The 21,453-nt window shown below is 41.2% G+C and overlaps 1 protein-coding gene across 2 annotated transcripts in view; it reads left to right on the forward strand.

Annotated features, from left to right (window-relative positions):
* Positions 1–21,453, forward strand: part of lrfn5a (leucine rich repeat and fibronectin type III domain containing 5a) — a 99,955-nt gene that overhangs the window by 63,368 nt on the left and 15,134 nt on the right. Inside the window, exons 2-7 of one of the 2 annotated variants that reach the window (XM_029493616.1) lie at positions 17,424–17,477; positions 17,983–18,206; positions 19,346–19,474; positions 19,568–19,748; positions 20,242–20,397; positions 21,187–21,446. In XM_029493616.1, coding sequence (XP_029349476.1) covers positions 18,010–18,206; positions 19,346–19,474; positions 19,568–19,748; positions 20,242–20,397; positions 21,187–21,446 — 923 coding nt within the window. In that variant the 5' untranslated portion in view covers positions 17,424–17,477; positions 17,983–18,009. The remainder of the gene's footprint in view (positions 1–17,423; positions 17,478–17,982; positions 18,207–19,345; positions 19,475–19,567; positions 19,749–20,241; positions 20,398–21,186; positions 21,447–21,453) is intronic. The other variant, XM_029493615.1, reaches the window with a different exon arrangement.

The raw sequence follows: 21,453 nt of genomic DNA on the forward strand, positions 1-21,453 counted from the left end.
TAAAATACTGGAAAACAGCGGTTGACCCGACCGCAACCCCGCCCCTGTGTCCACTTTGAGTTACTCTGACTATTTTTATAGCTATGACACGATGCATGTAAACGCTGAGGTAAAAAAAGTTTATGTAAATCTCACACTTTCCCCAAATGCACTGTTCTCTCTCAGCAGCAGTGCCTCTCGCTGTGATTCACCTTTACTTTCTTCTTCTTCTCTTCCTGTTGCTGTGTGCTGTGCCTTTCTTAAAAATTCATGATAATTCCATTCAACGGACTATTTTTTTTTTTTTTTCTCCCGGCAGTACTGAATATATCAAATTTGGCATTCATGTGTATGATTGTGTGTTAAATATGCGGCATGTAAATAATGAAAGGGCGTGCTCATCTTTGGATCAGTGTAAATTATTTAAACTTAACCACACACACACACACACACACACACTCCCTTACAACATCCTGCTCGCACGGCTTTACCTGCCTGTTTCTGTCCGTCCATCAGTCTGCTTTCCGGCTTTCTTTCTTTCTGTATCTCATTTCTTATTGAGCATCTCGGTGGAAGATTACAAGGCCAAGACAGCAGGAACTAAACCTCTCCCTGGGCTGGCCATAGTCCAATTCAAAATTGACTGTGTACTGTATCAAGTACATCCTCCAGCTTTGAGAAGGAAGGGGGAAAAAAAAAAATCTATGTATGCAATTTAGTAACTCTGATAACGGCAGGGAGCATTAGGAGCGATGTCCATTGAGAAGTTTACATTTTACTCATCCACAAACTGTGGGAATGTTTGTATTATTTAGGTGCTGCATTCTCATTTATATTTCAGACATTGAGAGGAGCCTTTCTTCTACCCCGGCTCCAGCCAGCTCCGGAGGGGTGTTGTTTTCAGCTCGTCTTTACGTCCGTACTCATTCTATATCATATCATCCCACCGCTTTGAGGGAATCTCCTCATATTTAGCACAAACATCCTCTTAGTTCTCAAGGGTCATCTTCTTGGATTTTGGCAGTCTAAGGTAAAAGTTACTGAAACAGGTTTTTAACACAATGACACAATTCAACACAAATGTCTATGTGATGGTGAATCACATTTTGTGAAAAGTCAAAGATCAGCTTTACTGTATCATTATGTTTTTCACTTCCGATATTCAACAATGCCACTCCGGAAAGGGAGGCTATAACCATATTTCCTGCAAATTTGCTGGTTTGCTGGTTTGGGTGATGCTGCTGAGGATGCCGAAGACACTTTAATGTTACCTGATGCATTTAATGTCTGTCTGCATTGTCAACACATGTTGCAAAAAACATACAGCTAATACATTAAAGAATAAACAGAAGAGAGCCAGTAAACAGAATTCTATTGAACTACTGGAGGTGTGCTTGGAAGATTAGATTCCCAGGTCACCAACAATATAAGAGGCTACATGTGAAGGTCATAGCACCCCTGCATTCAGGAACAGATTCCTTTTTATTTCTTGGTCTCAAGCTTAGGGAGATGTCAAATAGAAAATTCACAGAGGAAACAAGGAGGTGAAATACTTCTTATCCAGATGTTGGGTAATCAGCCTTCATGTTGATGTTGATGACTATTGACAGAACTGCCAATATCGTGTTCTGACAGAGCTCCCCTGGGGTTTTTAAGGTAAATTGCTTCTCATTAATTTCATAGTAATGACTATGAATTAAAAAATAATGATGGCAATTACCGAGTCCTGGGCAAATGAGAAAAAGGCAAATTCACGGGGAACCTTGTAACAGTTGGGAAAAGAAAGCAACATATAAATAAAACCAGTTGTTGCCCTCAGTAGTTTAAGGGTTTATGGTCTACTTTATAGTAAAGGAAGAAGCACAGTGTCATGAAGTTTCAGGAAAAAACTAACAAAATGATTTTAAGTAGGGTTGTGGCACTATCGTTACAGAGTTATGACTAATTTGCATCGACGAACACATCCAACTGCATGACATTAACTGTAACGTAACGATGAAATGTTTCCTATCCAAATATCCGGTTTAACGGTACAATAGGCTCTTATGGTGACTACAGCGGTTGGAAATAGATGGTGACCTGGTTTGAAAAGCTCAGACTGACTTGAGGCATAATGTGTTTACTTCCCCAATCTTTAAAGTATATTTGTTTCCAAAACCACAGACAGGGCTGTTAATGCAAACCTCAGCCTGCCTCCTCAACACCATCCACATATAAACATACAGGCCCCAGCTGCTTTCCAGTTTCAGGACGTCGCACCCCATAAATTCCATCAATTATTGGGGAAACCTTTTTTTCGACTTGAGTGGTTTTGCGCTGTAAACATGATTCTCGCTCGGAAGTACTTCGACAAATACTGCGTCATTTGGCGCTACAGTGAGGAAGATGGGAAGATGGTGTGGGTGAGATCCACTAGTCCGCCATTATCGCCCTCTTTGTCGCGTTCCTTGTTTCCCTAACTTTTTGAACTTTTAGTAGTACAATTTCTTCCTTATGTATATGTCATAAAATATTGTGGTCTTATGGCATTTTGGGTGTGGTTATGACCAATAGGGCATTATTGATGTGTTTATGATTTGTACCAAATTTCGACTTAAATGGGGCGGAGCTACGTCGAAGGTCGAGGAGGCCCTGTTTCACAAAGTTCACAAAATTGGAAAATTGGATCCCGAGAAATTGGCTTTTTCTTTGCCGTTTATCTCTCATGCTGTTCACGTGGATGTTAGTGACCACTTACTTAGTTTGTGGACATTGCGCATTGCAAATAGTAAACAGGAAAGAGACTATCGCAAACAGCCAAAAATTAACCTCAACCGGCGCACAAATTTCCAAAATATTGGAATGCGATGAAAAGCTCCAGATAACAGCAGGCAATACACCTGCTCTAAGTTCTCCATGTGAAGTCAAATAGTCCGAGGTATGACTGACAGCTAAGTCAGAGACAATGTACCGAAATTTCCGGATTATAAGACTTTCCCATAGGCTACTTTTTTCACACGCTTTAAACCCTGCGGCTTAAACAACTATGCGGCTAATTCATGGATTTTTGCTGATATTCAGGTGCGCTCTATAGTCCGGAAATTACGGTAAGCGTGTGGTTTGACCGTGGTGCAACGTTTTAAGCAGACGATATTAAAGATTCAGAGATGTGTGTGTACTGACTGGGGACAAGTTAACTCGCTACATAGTTTGGATGATGCTGGTTAATTTGTTTTCCCTGTGGCCTGTGAATTTTAAAGTTGGTGTCGTTTGAAATAACGGTCGACCTCATCTGTGCAGACGGAATGTCTGGTTGGATATTTTTTCAAGTGGGAATCTAGCTCGACAAAAAGTAAAACATTCACGTAATTCACATTCAAGGTAACATCCAGAACCACAAGGGCTGCTGGGGAATGTCTTGTATGCGTGTTAGCGGTTTGCTTCTGCACTAACACAGAGGAAAGTCAATAGTTGAGATGTGAGGGGCGAGTCGGTGGGCTGGGAGACACTGGGGAAGAAGGAGATGAAGAAGAAATTTCCTCTCAGTGAATTTACCACTCTCTTGTTTACCCCGTGAGGATCTCCCTATTATTATTGATAATTGTTCTGAAATGAAACGATGGCGGCTTCTTGATGACCATTTCCACCGCGATATCTCTGCCGTCACACACGCACTGTCAGTACTGGTGCCAGTACCGCAGAGTGCAGGAGATAAATGAGAGCAAGACAGGCATGGAGATGAAAGACAAAGATCCATGCCTCAACATCTCCCGTTGCTCTTTCGCACAAAAGTATTTTCAGACACCACACACAAACACACGTGAACTAACAATGCGTCATTACAAGCTAATGCCATAATGTGTTTGCTATGCCCTCCCACAATGCCTTGCACCATAGGCCAATCCCATTTACTGGTCTGCGTGTAAACAAACGAAAACAAGACATTTGTGTGTACGTGCGCCTGTGGATGTGTGGAGATGCGTATTTGTGTTGAGTTTTGTGTGCGCATTCTTATGTAAGCATGCGGCCTCCTCTTGCCTCGAGGATGATGATCGAAAGTGTTTGTCATCCGCCCACCTCTCTCCATCTCCCTCGTTCCCGCTCGCTTTCTGCATCCCATTCAAATGAAATGTGCCTAACTGGCTTGGCAGAGACATTTCCAGGGTAACACAACTGTGGCGTCACACACAAAGGGCCTAATTAATTTAGAATTTCAAACACACATCAACAGCCATGCAAGCAGCGGGTTTGCTGCTCAAACAATTTCGCACGATGTGAGACGGGGACTGCAGAGCGGTGGTGGTGAGCGACTGAACCCGCAGGCCGTCTGAAGACACCTCAGTGCCTCCAGACAGCCACTAGGACTGAAAGAGAGAGACTGGCGACTGAAAGAGAGGCGTCCACGATGAATTAACGTGCAAAACAGTACAAGCTCGATTCAAATAATGACTTTATTAAGCCGCTTTCAGATGATATTTTTTGCGCGATTCAAACTTAACGTGATGCTTTCAGCGGTTAGTCTCATGAAGGAGGAAATGGTCCCAATTATTCAAAGTCAGCCTTTGTCAAGTAAGGGTGTCCATTAGGCACCCTCTTCAGGGCACTTAGCTTTATTTGCTGCAACAACTTGAGAGCAATTTGCTTCCCAAACAGTCCTCTCATGGAGGAGGGGGTGCAAGTTAAAGTGGGTTATAATACTGTTTACAGCAGCAGAAACACAACACTATGACGGATACTGCTGTTTGTCACAAAGCGGGATTTGCATGAGGTGGTAGTATTTTGTTTTTCCTTTTTTTCTGCTCTTGTCATACGTATTTTGGCATGTTTCGGTTTTTACTTTGTATTTTTAGCAAGCACTCGATTTAAAGTAACCATTACAGATTTTTTTCTTTTTCTCATAAAGACATTTATTTTTTTGTTGGACTTCTCATACATTTCCTCTAATTTTTCACCTGGCTGTTTTTTTTTTTTTTTTTTTTGCTACCAGTACATTTAGAAGCTTTTCTTTCTGCATTTGAAAACAAAAACAGTTTAAAGGGAGAGATTATTGGATTTCTATATGCATCATCTATGTAATTAAAGAAATCAATAGAGTAAAATGATACAAATTAAAGTCACTAAAGCTTCAAAGGTTTTCTTAAAATCTTCTGGACACTTGAATGTAAAAAGTGTCCTCTCGTCTCTTTTTCTCTATCTGTCTTATATGATCTTCTTATTTTTTCTCTACAACTCCATTTCACTCTCTGTCTCTCATATATTCTAATATAAAACAGCCTGACCCAGTTTAGACGACTTAAATAAATTTTTCATCACCACTTCCCAGTTCGTGATTAATATTTTTTTTCGCCCTCGAGAGCCCATTATGAAAATAAACCTTTTCTGTGTCGCTGTTCTTCTCTTTTTAGTCATTTCAGTTTAGCCAATTTATATTCTGTCACTTTTTCATGGATTTCGGCTTCACTTTTGGGATTTTTGTGTGAGAGCTACAGCACATGTGGATTATCAGATATCCTTACTCACTGAGGCTGTCATCCCTTATGGTTCTTGCCTAGTTTGTTCATAGTTGTGCTCTCACTAGGGCCTTCAAACTGCTTAATTTGGGTGAATGTGCATACATTCACTTTTGCAGCACAGGGCATTCATAGTGAATGCAAAGTCTGTTCGTGCTGGGAGTCATTTTCAAGACATCAAATTGTAAAAGGCCATATTTATTCATTCATTCATCTTCTATCACTTATCTGTTTCCGGGTGCTGGAGCCAATCCCAGCTCACGCTGGGTGAGGGCGGGGTCACCCTGGACAGGTCAACAATCCGTCACAGGGCCAACACACAGAGACAGACAGAGACCAACAACCACTCACACTCACACTCAGACCTACAGACAGTTTAGAGTCACCAGTTAACCCAAACATGATGTCTTTGGACGGTGGGAGGAAACCGGAGTACTCGGACGAAACCCACGCAGACACTCTGCACAGAAAGGCACCAGTGCCCAAAAGGCCATATTCATTTCCTCCAAATTTGCGTTTTCAGTCATGTACATCTCCACAAAGTAAATTTCATGAAAATTGAAATAAGGCGGCATAGTAGTTATCACTGTTGCCCCACAACAAGAAGCTTGCAGTGTTGGCCTTGTCATGGACGAGTGACCTGTTCAGGGTGTACCCCAGAATGTTGGCTGGGTTTGGCTCCAGCACCCCCTGCAACCCAGAAACGGGATGGGAAATGGGAACCAGTGAGGGCTTTCAAGGTCTGAAAACAATCGGAAATCCAAAAAAGAGTGGGAAGCTGCATATGTAGTAGTTACCTCAAACACACCTAAAGAGTCTGTCCAGCATTCCTACTCCTACACTTTCAAAGCTGAGGTTGTTAGACTTTGCGTGGGTGTGAATGTGTGGGTACATGTGGGTTTTTTTGTTTTTTTTTTCTTGTGTGAATGAGACAGGAAGATGAAGTGTTTGTGAAACAGGGCACATTTGGCAGATCTCTTCTCAGAAGGGACTCAGGCCATGTTTCCATCTGAATATTAAAAATGCCAAATCTGCTTTGTGCTTTCCCAAGTGTAAAAATGTGTGAGAACAAACTATCTTTGTAACGACAGATTAATGGGAACATTATTTATTTATTTGCACAGAAAATGGAACAAATCTCAGCCTCACCTTCATGGTTCTGGCATGTGGATGTATCTCTGCCCTGTGGCATCTTGGATGACTGCATAAAAAAAAAGGTGCAATTTTATTAACGTCAAACACCGTCTGCCTTGTTCTGTATAGCTTTTAGGGGAAAAAAAGAAAAAGTTGAGGCTCGTTTAGAGGATGCTTATCTTCGCAGCCAACAACTGATGAGGCTTTTTCTTCACACCTATTTGCTTTCCAGCAGCCATTTTAACCGTGAAGAGTTTTGTTTGGGTGGATGTGTATGCAGCTGCAGTCACAGTGAGACTCCGCTGGGCTTTGGGTACGACTCCAGGCAAACCTGGGAGCTTTGTCTGGATGTGTGATCAGCTGCAGCTGCAGAAACTGAGCATTATGGGTTGAATAAGCTCTGAACTATTAATGACACACTGCTGGACCTAGTAGTGCTTATTAATCCATAACATTAGCTTTTTTGATACTTCTCATTTTTTCTGTGGCATGACCCTGTTTTTGTTTTGGCTTTTTTCTCCACAGTGTTTTTTGCTACAAGCAGCCTTTTGATGTTTGCTTTAATGCCACGCGTTGAATTAGGAAGAGATTTCAACATTTGGCAGCAGCTCTTCCACTTCTTGCTTCTTCAAGTCCAGATAAAAGTTTTCAATTCGTTTGGCCCAAGCACCCATTGAATGGAAAGCCAGTTATGAAAAATTAATGGATGAAATTTGAGCAGACCTTGTCTTTTGCTTCAAATCCGTGTATTTCCCAGCGACCTGCATTTAATGCAAAACAACTTCAGGCTTTTAGTCCACAATTGCATGTTGCTTGTGTGTGATTGAAAGCACATTATGTGCTTTTCAAGCAACCGTTGAATGACCAAATACAAACCAGTTATTTTTCAGTTTTTCTATCAGTAGTGCAGCATTGCAAAGGTCTGTCCAAGGTCTACAATTTCCAAAGTCTGAATCCTTAACGAATACTTCTTTTAAGCACCCAATTTGAGGACTTGGCTAAATCACACGACAGACACAAAACCTGTTAACCTAAGGAGAGCTTTGTGCCAGTGACTGCTGCGGCTAAAGTCATATTTATATTGTTTTCGGGTTGTACATCTTTCCGTGTGTTCAGGTCATTCTCAAGGGTCCGATATCTTAGTAGCCCCTTTGCGGAGAAATAAAAAGAAAGAAAGAAAGAAAAACATTCACTCGGACTTGACTGTGAGATTATTAGAGTTTGGGATTCTAAGGTCAAGGTAATGGTGACTTCACAAAACACAACTTCAGCCTTGTCGATGTGACATCTTAGCAACACCTCGGATGGAACTTTTTGGCACAAATGTACACTCAGATTCAAGGACCAAGTGATTAGATTTTGGTCTTCAAAGGTCAAGGTCATCTTGACCTCATGAAAGACGACTACGATAATCCATTATTGAACATATTCATACTGAATTTTCTAAATGGTCAATATCTCAAATGACTCTGGATGAACAGGGTGTAATGGCGCAGGAATCAGAAATTTAAATGACGGTTTTTAATTACATTATCAAGAAACAACGCAAAAATTGTAGTATTTATAATAAATGTTCTTCTAAGGCAAAGTACTAGAAAACAGAATGAAACACAGTTTGAAAATTTTGTAGCAATTTGCACTTTTTGGAAGCAGGAGCAAAGACAGGAGCGTGCAACTGATGTCAAATTCTGTCAAAAATGTACACGGTGTCCATAAAGTCACTTCACAACTTAAACAATTTATTACAAAAGCAAATGAGCAAAGACAAGAGCAATGACAAATATATGGAAATGATTCCAAAATGTTTTTTTTGTTGTTTGTTTTTTTTTAATCTTATTTCATTAGTTGCATGAAGCACATCAAGACGGAACTCCATTTCTTGCCATGTTCATGTAGCCAATGGTTGCAATGCCATCAGTGATCTTTGTTCGATACACAATATCTTTAACACAGCATAGAAGAAAGAAGTCCAGGGGAGTGATATCTGGTTAACGAGGTGGCCAGGGAATCAGGCCATTCCTTTTGAAGGTTAGGGCATTTACCACTACCTGTTTGATCAGCAGGGTGCTTGAAATACACAACTGCAATGTGATTAATAATCACATTGTACAAATCTCGTTAAGATATCTCATAAATTGCCTTTGTAATATATATTTTTTTGAATTGTAAAAAGACTTTATGGACACCCTGTATTTCTCTTTGGAAACTCCAGCGCTGTTAGTATCCCTGGCATTTTGCATGCTAACATCAGCAGGGATACATAACAGATTTCACACCATCCATCAAAGAGTTCTAAGACATTTTACAGTGAATCAGTGACTCCTCTGTCAGAACCAGAGTACGGCTTACATGGTGTAATGCTGTTGAAATAGCTTCAGGCTTGAGACTTTATCCCAGCTCCATCATGTATGTACTGATTTGCAACTTTGAATAAAAAAAACTTTAAAAAAAAAAAAAAAAAAGGATTATGTACATAGTTATATATTTCAATGGCAGCACCAGGCATGAAACAATGAGCTGAGAAGTCATTTTACATCAGATTCTGCTCGGCGCCGCTGATGTATGCAGTGTGCGTTGTTGAGGTATAGTGATAGTAATGTTGTGCCATAGAAATTGTCTTGTGAACATGATATCATTTGATAACCAGTGATGGATGCACTCCAGCATGTTGTGAAAAATAGTGCTGTGATGTAATGATGCGGAAATAGCATCGTAGACCAGATATTACACAGCACCACTCATGAACCAGGCACTTAAAGCACCACTGTTAGGCTCTCACTGCCGAAATCTCCTATTACACATCATCCTCTCTCTTCCTCTCTTTCTCTTTCATTGCGTCTTGTTACCTCCGAGTCATGCACATAATGCATGAATCAATACTGAAGTGGGCCATGTGTGTTTTGATGTATATCTAATCCATATTGCCGTTTTTGTTTGTGTGCATTTTATATATATACATGTATATTTGAATTTGTGTGTCAGGGTCTAGGTATGTGTGTTTGTTTGTTCTCTCAATCCGCCGCTATCAGACTGACCTTGGAGGAGATCGTCTCATATTCCTGGCAGCTCATGAGCTCCCACAAATCATCCAGCTGGCTGTTTCTGCCGTTGATTGGTTTGATTTCATCCATTAAGTTCAGTTCACCCGTGGAGGAGGAGACCGTGATTGAGAGTAAAAGGGAGGGGTGGCAGGTGAAAGGAGGATTTTGCTCAGCCTCAACTCGATAAACACATGCATGTGCAAAATGACTCTCAATTCAGTTTGAGTAAAGTGGATGGATTGGGACTGAACCGTCATTAATTCTTTCACCTGCAGTGTGCAGGTTGGTTTTTTTAACCTCTGATCTGCACGCAAAGCACGCGTGCAGATCAGAGTCCAGTCCTTTTATCGTTGAGATTCATTCTCCGTCATCGCTGGTTTGTGTTTTTTTTTTTTTTTTGTGTGTGTGTGTCTTCACTGATGGTTGGCTGCACGTGTGCTGACTTACTGTAGGCACATTGTGGGTTTTGTCGGAAATTGCCTGTGTGTGTTTGCGCACAGTGCAGCAGCCTCCAGGTGAACTAATTGAATTAAGAAAAATTTGCAATGTATTTAGGCAGCTGCTGACCTCTGTTGTTGGAGCGGCTAAAGCCATTAACCTAAGCATAAGGTTTACTCTGGTGGAAGCACGGACAAACAGAGCCCAGGAGTGGAAACTGCAGGGAGATATTGGATTTGCTAAGTGTGATGGACATTGGTGCTTTTTGGTTATGCATTAGATGCCGGTGCAAAAAACCAAGGTATCTGCTTGAAGGCACAGAAGGCCATGCAAACTATTAATTTGCTTGAAAAGAAAAAGGAAAAAAAAAAAAGGAGCAAAATGGTTGTTTTTGGGTTTTTTTCAGCACCACCAGCAATATATTGTAATCCCCATGCTTTGAATTGAAATTTGTGCAGTTTTAAACACTTTGTCTTGGCCGTCTGAAATTAAATCCTACCTTAATATGTGCATGTGTATCTCCCATCAGTACTGAGGTGCTTTAATGAGCGAAATCAAGGAGGGGTTATAACGTTTTTCTTTGACTAACAGTGTCTCGGATGCTTTGTCTTGCATCGTATTAGAAACAAATATGTACACAAACTCTCCCAGTATACCACTGAATGACACCAAAGAAATGATCTGACTGCACAAATAAAGCGAACAATTAGAATAAGCAGGTTGTTGCATTTCAGTCGATTAAAATTTAATTGAGAAAATAATCCCACTGCTGCACCCATTCAATAGCTGTTGTAGAGGTTATGATAAAATTACACATATTGATCCATCTATATATATATATATAGATAGATAGACAGGTAGATAAAATTTTCGCAGTCACGCATGTTGTTATACCCCACCATAACAGCTGTTCAAAATAAATTGAATTAGAAATCTGTAAAATGTATAGGACAATTTAAAGAACGTGTAATGGGCAGCAATCCATCCCACGTAGTATAACGACGTCATATAATATTATAGAAAAGTTTAAATATTATCTGGATCTTTGCAAATTCCATAATGTGAAAGGAACACATAAAAGAGCAAATGCTCAGTGACAAATGAAATTACTGTGATATGTAGTAGAGAATTCTCAAATTCTCTGTTCTGCTGTAGCCAGCAGGAATCCAACGAACGAGGGCGAAACCTGCACTGCCTTATTTCAAATATCTGTACAGTCAATTAAAGGAAATGCTGTGAGACAGAGGCTGTTATGAAATCCAGCCTCTGTAATGATCTAATTCTCTCTGTCACTTAAACGTGTGGAGGTTGTAGTTCGCCTTTGGACTAGGCGTCTTTTTAAACAGTAGTATATTTTAGTAAACAACGTCTCTCTTCTCAACGAGAGCCCGGCGCTCCGAGGCTGTTGGAGAACACTTGAGCACATCAAGTGTTTTCCTAACTCTGACATGACTAATCTATTTTAGCAGCACAAGTACCATAGTAAAACTACCTGACACTCCTTGACAAAGAGCCCTGCTAACAGCTGGATGACACTTTATGAAAACAAGGCAGATTCCCTCTTCTGCTGCCATGTCTGCGTCGTGTGGCAAATTTAGGAGCAAACAATACAGGTCTTAACCTCTTCTTCTACTATCGTCTGCTTTAAAGTTGACCCGCCACACCCCACAACAGTGTCACGTCACGTCACGACTGGTTAACCGGCTGGGGCCGGTAATGCAGCCAACAGTTTGTCAGAATGAGAGTGCGTTTGGCTGAAAGCCAGGTAAACAGCGGGGCAAATTATTTCATAACTGCATCAACCCAGCAAGCTCGGGAGAGGAACGCCATGTAATAATTCTGTCCATGCACTTAAAAATGGAAATAAGGAAATACGGTTTAAGCGTTCTGATTTTCCAGTTCAGCTGACCACATCACAAACTGCTGAGGATAGACTTTACAATGTGCCTTGTGCAATATACAGACTGCATGCGGTAAGAAAAACAACAGCAAAAAAAAAATCGTCTAACTCCCTTCCCTCACAATCTATCGTGTCAGTAAGATGTCAGCTATTTTAGCTTGAATTCAAATTACATGGCTAATTAGTCTTAAAATACATCTGTGATTATCTTTTCTGTGGTCTAGCCTCGGGTTACTGAGTAATTCAGTAACCCTGTCTGTGAAGTCAAAAATGAATTAAACACCTTTTAAATGTAATTACATAATGATGCAGTTTTATCCAAAGCAATGGGATTTAAAAGATTAAGTAATTTAGTTCTAGACAACACAGGTTTAAACCTGCCTGAAACCCTCCAAAACAGCTAAGGTAATGACAAGCTTTAGAAAAATTCCTGTCTAGTTCCCAGCAGCTTCCGAGATGAAAAAATAAGGGCTTAAATACGGGAAAACATGAAATTGCAACACTTTTTCTTGCTTTTTTTTTTGTAATGTTTCCTATAAATCACATGACCTCAGATTTATCGCCGGCTATCAGGATGTGCATAAAGTGTGAAAAATCGGATCAGGAGCAACGAGTCTGCTGAAATTTTCATTCGCAGCTTCTTTGCGTCTCTTCAAAAGAGTGTCAATGTTTGAATACTTCCAAACTGTCGCTTTTCAAGGCGTTCCACTGGTCATCCCCTTTGAGATGTGAATGCAGCCCAAGCGGAGGAAGAGGGAGTGGTGGTGGTGGTGGTGGGGGGGGGGGGGGTGTTCAGGAAGCTGGGGTATCAGTGTGGAAGGCTTCTAAAGACGTGGAAAAAAAAAAAGCAAGCAAGCTGCAATGTGTGAAACAGAATCGTATTTTACACACCACTACAAACAGAGCTTAGTTTGTCTTCCTTACCCATAATCCCTTTGGTTAATTCGCCATTCCATTTGATTCCACCGGTTTCTGTGTCTCACCTCTCGCTACACACCGTTTGCGCGGAAATGATTCCCACTTGTGTGTGACATACGTCCCTGATGTCCTCGCCCGTACAATAAATGTTAAATATAGTTTTTGTGTCAGTTGTCAGCATGACAACTTGATGCAGCCATCATCTCTGCTACTCCTCTCCTCTTGCTAAATGAAATTTGTCCCTCTCCCCCTCCTTCCTGTCACACCTCAGCACTCAATTTAATTAGCTCCTTCTCTGATCCCCCCCCCCCTCCCTCCCCCCAGCTCCTTCTCTGATAATTCTCCCTCGTTTTCTTTCTTTCCATTTATCTGTCTCTCTCACTCATTCACTCTCATTGCAGCCATTTCTCACTCTAATTAATGAGCTGATATCTTAGCTTTTGTGTCACAAGGGTCATAAGCGCTTTCTTTCTTTCTCTCTTTCTCTCTCTGTCGCCATCACTCTCTTTTTCTTTGTAGCACCAATGCACATGAGTCACCCAGCACTGTCTTTTGCCACAGCTCTTTCTCTCTGCTCCTCTCTCTCTCTCTCTCTCTCTCTCTCTCGCTCGCAATTCAAGTGGAGAGGGAAAGAAAAGCATGGATCGTATGACCTCTGACATCAGCAGATATCAGCTCAGCAATTACACAGAGAAATGAAAGAAATAGAGAGAGAGGGGCACCCAGTTTGGGCTGAGGTGAACAGGTGAGCGTCAGTCCAGGACAGTGATTTGATATAAAATGAATATTGAGCACTTGAATCAAACTGCAACAGAGTGATTTTACACTGACTCAATTAAGGTGGCAAAGGAAAAAGTGCAAATGAATGTTAATAAATTGATTCTCAAACGCATGTCTATGATTCTGCTGCGGGCTTTATACTGTTCCATGTTGCAAAGCAGCGATCTACAGCTATTGTATTCTCTAGTCTCTAGATCAGGTAAGGCATTTCCAGCCATCCATTACCTTTACTGTTTGTCGTCATGCTTTAGGGGGTTGGAGCCAATCGCAGCAGGGCGAGGGCAGGCTGTCCACCTTGGACGGATGGTAGGGTCGATGTATCGGGATATACAGAGACAATGTCCCATAAGACCTGTGTGCTTTAGCGCTGGTGGAAGAATCTCCAGAATCCACACATGGATAGGGAGAGCAGGCAAACTCCACAGTGAAAACAAACAAACAAACAAAAAAAAGTCTTCTCACTGCGAGGCAACAGTGCTAACCACTTCCCCACCATACCGGATTTATTCGCCCACCAGCAACAAACAGCGGACTCACACCGCGCAACACGGAGTTAAAGGACAGAACGCTGTTCACAACAAAAGAAAGAGGAACATTTTTTTCCCTTTCACATGGAAGGAAATACGGCTTTGAAACGACAATGCAAGACTCTCAGAAAACACGTTGCCCAAAGGAGGCTTCCCAGTCTATGGATAGGTTACTAACGTTTCCTTATGTGAGAGAACTTGAGAAAGATATATTTAAATAAAATATATCTGTTAAGTCTCTATTTACATAGTCTATTATGTGCTACTGAATAAGCCAAAGAAATGTTATGAGCTAAGGCACAGAATAGAAATGGTTTTGTTTGGTTTTTTCAAGTGCCTCGATGCATTATCCCGCATAAATGTAGCTTTTGTCCCACATCTGGGGAGTTGTGATCTGGTCCCCCAATCTCAAGGTCAAAGACTACAGTTTCTGATTCAGTTTCAAGTGTCTGATGTTTTTTGGGCGGAGTCCTTGAGGGGATGCCAACAAATCTGGGGCATTGATTAGAACTGAAAGATGAACTGATCTGATACTGCTGGTCAAAGACCAAGGTAGCAGGGACCTAACAAAGCAATGTTTGATGGCCACCTTAAGGGAATTTCTTTAGATTTGGCACAAACAAGTCCCTCGGACTCAAAGACGAACTTGTCAAAAGTCCAAGATCAAGGCCACGGTGTCCTCACAACGACACATATCTGAGTACAAGTCATCCATTAACCTCACAGACCGCCTGTTTGCACTTCATTTTTACGATCACTCTGCTTCTCTTTGTGGTTTTTAATTGTCTTATTCACTGGCATTTTGCCGATGCAGTACATTCTGTCTCTCCGAACTTTCGGACCTTTGGGTATTTACCTGATATGCTTATTCAGCTATCCATCCATGTGTGCGTTCTAATAGCATGCATGGCCTGTGTATGCAAAGTCTGATGTAGCTATTTCCCTCTGCTCTTCCGCATCTATCAAAAACATAATGAACCACTCCACTGCGCTGGGTAACATGACTTTTGTAGTTTATTTTAATGTGATCGTATATATGCTCCCGTGGATACTATTTTGCAGAGCCCGCACATATCAGTATCAATATCAATAAATAGCAGTCTGGTTATGGGGGAAAAAAAAAAAAAGAAAAAAAAAAAAAGCTCTATGTTATACAGTGCTCAGCGTAAATGAGTACATCCCCTTTGAAAAGAACATTGTAACCAATATCTTAATTAACACAAAAACTATTTCCAAAATGTTGACAAGAATAAGTTTTATATAACATCTGTTTAACTCATAACATGAAAGTAAGGTTAATAATTCAGTTTTACTCAAATTAGGGTGATGCAAAAATGAGTAAACCCCACTGAAAATTTTAGACAGAAAATGTCTGATTTAACAAGAGTCAACCACAGGTGAGTGTAAGTATTCATTACACAGCAGGCAGTTGACTATAAAAGGGTGTCAAAGGGTGTCAATTGAAGCAAAGCCCCTCCCATTTCATGTTGTCAGCAATGGCACCACATGGAAGAGAAACGTCACAAGACCTGAGAAAGAAAATCCTTTCTTTCCGCCACAAAGGTGAAGGCCACCATCTGCAACCATCTGACAGAGGCGTCCAGGCCGTCCACGGGAGTTAACACCTCGTCAGCCGCGTCTTTTGATGAGAGGGGTTGAAGAAGAAGAAGAATATCGGCATGCAAGTTCACTGCAGTTATCTCAAGAAGTAGAAAGCCAAACTGGAGTGACTATTTCAAAGAAAGAATTTACAAAAAAAAAAAAAAAAAAAAAAAAAAAAGCCCGCCTACAGTTTGCCAGGGCCCATGCTGACTAAGATGAAGACTGCTGGGACTCTATACTCTGGAGTGATGAGACCAAGATAAATGTTTTTGGAACTGATGGCTTCAAAATTGTATGGCGTGGCAAAGGTGAGGAATACAGAGAAAAATGCACGGTGCCTACAGTGAAACATGGTGGTGGCAGTGTCCTTATGTGGGGTTGCATGAATGCTGCTGGTGTTGGGGAGCCGCATTTCATTGATGGCATCATGAATTCACAGATTTATTGCTCTATACTGAAAGAGGAGATGCTACCATCACGCTGTACCCCTGGTCGTGGTGCACTTTCCCGACATGACGATGATCCCAAACACACATCTAAGGCCACTGTCGGATTTCTGAAGGAGAACAGGGTGAAAGTGATTCAGTGGCCATGTCTCCTGTTTCGAACCCAATCAAACACCTTGAAGAATGGAAAAAGATTGATGTTGCAAAATTTCGCCAACTCGTTTATTCCATGCCTAGAAGACGCGCTGTCATCAAAAATCGTGGAGGCAACACAAAGTAATAGATGTACAGTTTTTGTTGTGCGGTGTCCTCATTTCCGCATCACCCTAATTTCAGTAAAACAGATTTTTTTTTTTTTTTTTTTTTATCTAAGTTATGTTATTAACCTTACTTTCATGTTATAAGTTAAACAGACGTTATATTAAACTTATTCTTGTGAACATTTTAGAAATTGCTTTTGTGTTCAGTGAGCTATTGTTTAAAATGTTGGTGTACTCATTTACGCTGAGCACTGTACCATGCTTCATTCCCTGTTATTTGGCTCCTGGTCCTGGTCCATGAATGATGTGGTGACTGACTGTACATCAGCGTATGCAAAGTAGTTTTTACAGGGCAAGTCGTTGTTATGCAATAGTGAAATTACACGTGCGAGTCATTTTTAATTAAAGATTTGCTTTTGCATCATTTAGTCCTGCTTAAATATCTGTATCGCTTCTCTCCAAACTGTTTTGACAGTTATCCAACCAATACTCATAAACCCTTGTACTTTTGTACACCTTCCACCCAAAAGTCTGTGATTTCTTTGCCAAGAAAACTGCTCTGACAAGTAAAAAAAAAACAAAACAATAGGCCGGCTTCTGTTTCCAGTTTAGAAAAGCTCTAAAAACTGCATTTACTTTGAAACATAGTACTTATCTGGGAAGTGCAGTGCAGGAACAGCAGTGAATCCACAAATGAAAATGTTTATCACATATTTTTTATCATTAATAATAAAACTGTTAGTTACAACTTATTAACCCTTCAGAAAGTTTCACCCGACCTTGAACTGGTATTGAAAATGCATTTCCCATTTAGAATTTTTATTTAATTGAAATATTCTACATATTCCAATCACTTCTTTGCTGTTCCACACTCCACACGTCTCACTCGCTTCCGTCTCGTCTCTGCAGCTGACACTTTTTTAAAAGGCGTCTACCAAGAATGGTTCACTGAGTGAAAACAACGTATGTAACCTTCATCATATGAATGTGAGCATTTGCATGTGTGTGAGTGTGCGTGTGCGTGCAAGCGAGTTTGCACTGTGATCTCTTTAATCCTGACTCCTCCATACCCTTCAAGCCCCAATCAAGTTTGTCATTAATGAGCATTTTCTCTCGCCCTGCATCGCCCTTCTCTGGCCCTCTTTCTCTAAACCTTTCCTAATTAACAACAAGCACTGCTGCTTACTAATGACGACCAAGTTTGTGGGTGTCTGTGTGCTGCTGCTGCTGCTGCTGCTGCTGCTGGGCAATGAACGATTCTCATAAATATCTACAGTTTGATTATCGATTCCTAAAAGTTAGTGGTGACACCTTTGGGTTCATTCCGTCAAGTTCTGTTATTAATATTTTTGTCAGAATCACTGCAGTTGCCAAGTGTATGGCGTTTTCATCACATACATCTCGAAACAGTCTAGTATCTAGCGCGCAGTATTCCTTCATTTGTGTTTCTCTCTGTGTCTCTTTTCAGGTGTTGTGTCCAGGCGGGGTGGTTACCATGGAGAGGCTGTTGATGTGTGTGATGCTGGTGGTTGCCATGGCGGTGAGGGCACAGATTTGCCCAAAGCGCTGCGTTTGTCAGATCCTGTCGCCCAACCTGGCAACGCTCTGCGCCAAGAAGGGTCTGCTGTTTGTACCACCGAACATCGACAGGCATACTGTGGAGCTACGGCTGGCCGACAACTTTGTCACGAGGTATCAGTCGCATCTGTAATGCCGCCAACAACATTCATATTTTAACTAACTCAGCAGCTCATGAGTTTACTGATACTGTGAAATTGTTTGATAATATGTGTAATAATGTTGGCATTAAGGTATTTTACATAGGTAGGTAAGGTTTTTTTTTTTCTTTTTCTTTTTTTTTTTTATTATTTTGTATCCATAAAAGATATGTTTGTGGTTTTAAGAACTAAATATCATGCCAGTTTAGTTGAGAACATAGCTTTGACAAAGCAAGGCCGCTCACACAGATGCTTTATCGCAAACACAGCAGTCTAATATTAATTCCTGTGCAGCAAATTGGCATCTGAAGAATTTATTCATCAATTGCTTCATAAATAAAAGGAAACAAACCTCATCCCCGAAGAGCTGTTAATTTTCCAAAACCTCAGCTCCAAATAAAAACATTTGAAATAAAAAAAAAAATCTGTCAACGATGTACGATGTTGTTGTTGTTTTGTTTTTTTTGTTTTTTTTTTGCAGCATGTCAAAAGAGCAGAAGCAGTCTGACACATGAATTATAAAGGTGTGGATAATGAACAGGTTTCCCTCAAAACTGGAGGCAGACTGCTGCATGATATCTGGAGGCAACAGCACCTCGAGCTTCTCCAGTGAAGATGAATAAGTCTGAGAACTTTTGGACAGAGCAGAATCACCTAGGGTGCTTTTTATGGGGATATGAGCACATTATCCTCTGGCACCAAAATGAAATAAAACTCATTTGGGTGTTTAAAAGAAAGCGCATTCTTCGAGGCCCTGGAGTAAGTCAGAGTCGGTTCATAGTCAGTGGAGCAGCTCAAGGCTGTCTCCTGATGGCACTGCAGTTTTGTGCCTCGCTTCCCTGGTTTGGAGCTTTTGGAGAGAGTTCTTCATATTGAATGAGCTTGCACAGGATGAGAGAAAAGCCCATATGTGAATTCTGTTTTAGGATAAAGCTCTCTTTTAAAAGTTGACAGAGTTTTCCTCATAAGTTTTCCCTTTCAACTCCAGTGTACATTCAAACACTGCTGAAGGAATGACAAATTTTTAGGAAATTTTTTGTAAAGGTGTATAAGGTACCAGTACTGCAGGGAGTACTGCAGACTGACCCTAACTTTGCTCATCTATATCCACAGTGTGAAGAGAAAAGATTTCGCGAACATGACACGGCTGGTAGATCTAACATTATCCAGAAACACCATCTCGTACATCACACCACATGCCTTTGCTGATCTGGAAAACCTCAGAGCCCTACACCTCAATAGGTATGACTGAACATAAACTCGTGAATTGCAGGTTGTGTAGTCTATTTCCGAAGCTGTGTGTGTGGAAAGAATTTCATTGCTCTGATTTCACAGTAACCGGCTGACGAGGATAGGCAATGATACGTTCAGCGGGATGTCCAAGCTTCACCACCTGATTCTCAACAACAACCAGCTGGTGCTGATCCACCAGGGAGCGTTCAACGACCTGCTAGCGCTGGAAGAGCTGGACCTCAGTTACAACAATCTGGACTCTATTCCTTGGGAGGCCATCCAGGTCAGGATGTCCTTAAAGTGTGGCAGCTTTCAAACTGGTTTGGAAGCTATAAGACCATTATGGTCATTTAGTAATGACATAAAAGATCTTCAGGGCTTTTAGATGGATGGATTATTAAAAAGCCTATATGCACTTGCCAGTGAATGTCTCACTTTGGGGTTTTTCAATTCATAAGTATTTCATTGCTAACCGTTAACATTTATGAGTGACTTCTGCTCATCAACAGGCGATTCTTGTGCGGTTTTAATGCCATTCTCATTGAATATGCTTCCTACAATATTCTTGACTGTACTGGGTTTATATTAATGATGCAAGCACAAATTGGCCTGGTTGCTCACAGTTCGATCTTGTATTCGCAAGATGAACGTGTTATCACACCAAGTCGTCTTCACAATATCTACCACCACCATCAGAAATGAAAAAGAAGGACCAAAAGGGCAGCGACCAGGAACCAGGAAACAAAAGGCATGACAGAAACTCTCTCTTCCAACAGAAAATGACGAGCCTCCACACGCTGAGTTTAGACCACAACATGTTGGACTTTATTCCAGAGGGAACCTTCTCGCTGCTTCAGAAACTCAACCGGCTGGACGTCACCTCCAATAAGCTCCAGAAGCTCCCACCAGATCCTCTTTTTCAACGAGCTCAGGTACCCTTTGCCAGGATTATGAAAGCTGGACTCAAACAGTATGGTCAAATAAACTTTCACATCCACTCCTTTGCATAGAAAAAAAAAAAAATATTGTTTAATACAGCATATACTTTTTGTAATACTCACAGTATTTGTAGTGGTATAATATATGAAAAAGAGCTAAATAGATGTGTTCATTTGTAGATTTGTTAAAAAAGGAAAAAAATCAATTTTACCAATAAGACAAAGATGACGATGTTTGGTCATGATATTGGGTAACAAAATATTATTTATAAAAGCTCTTTGCAAGTGTGGCTGTGGCCACATAGCCAACGTTGGCTATAGCAGCTGTTTACTCAGCAGTGTAAAGGGAGCGCTGCATGCTCAGCATCAAACTTTATTCCCTTAATAACCAAGATTGGTGCCAACATGAACCTTATCACATCCTTTCTTCCACTGAAGTCAGCATGCTAACCAATAAGCAGCACCCCATCTAATCACTTTCTGATGGCGACTCCAATCTGCCCTGAGGCATGGGCACGCCTCACCTCCTGTCTTGTAAACACAATGCCAGCTCAAGGTCATGTCAAGTGACAGTCTTCACCACCTGCTCCTGGCGAGAAACCATGTTTAAGCTGTAAATAAATCCCTTTTTATCGCATTTCATATTTTCCGGCTCCGATACTGTATACAGTCACACAGATTGGACAGATGTTTGCTGCCTCCGATCTGACCAGTCGGAAGGCAGTTGTGTTTGGTTGTGTTGTTTTATTTGACCCTTTGAAACCAATGTTTTGACACTACCAGGTTCTGGCTACATCAGGGGTCCTGACCCCCTCCTCCTTCGCACTGTCTTTTGGTGGGAACCCTCTGCACTGTAACTGTGAGTTACTGTGGCTGAGAAGGTTGAACAGGGAGGACGATTTGGAGACGTGCGCCTCACCGCAACAACTCTCTGGTCGCTACTTCTGGTCCATCCCCGAAGAGGAGTTTTTGTGCGAACCGCCGCTCATCACCAGATACTCCCACGAAATGAGGGTACTTGAAGGACAGCGAGTGGCACTGAGGTATCAC

This window comes from Echeneis naucrates, chromosome 22 (genome assembly GCF_900963305.1).
Source record: "Echeneis naucrates chromosome 22, fEcheNa1.1, whole genome shotgun sequence".
Classification (NCBI taxonomy): Eukaryota; Metazoa; Chordata; class Actinopteri; order Carangiformes; family Echeneidae; genus Echeneis; species Echeneis naucrates.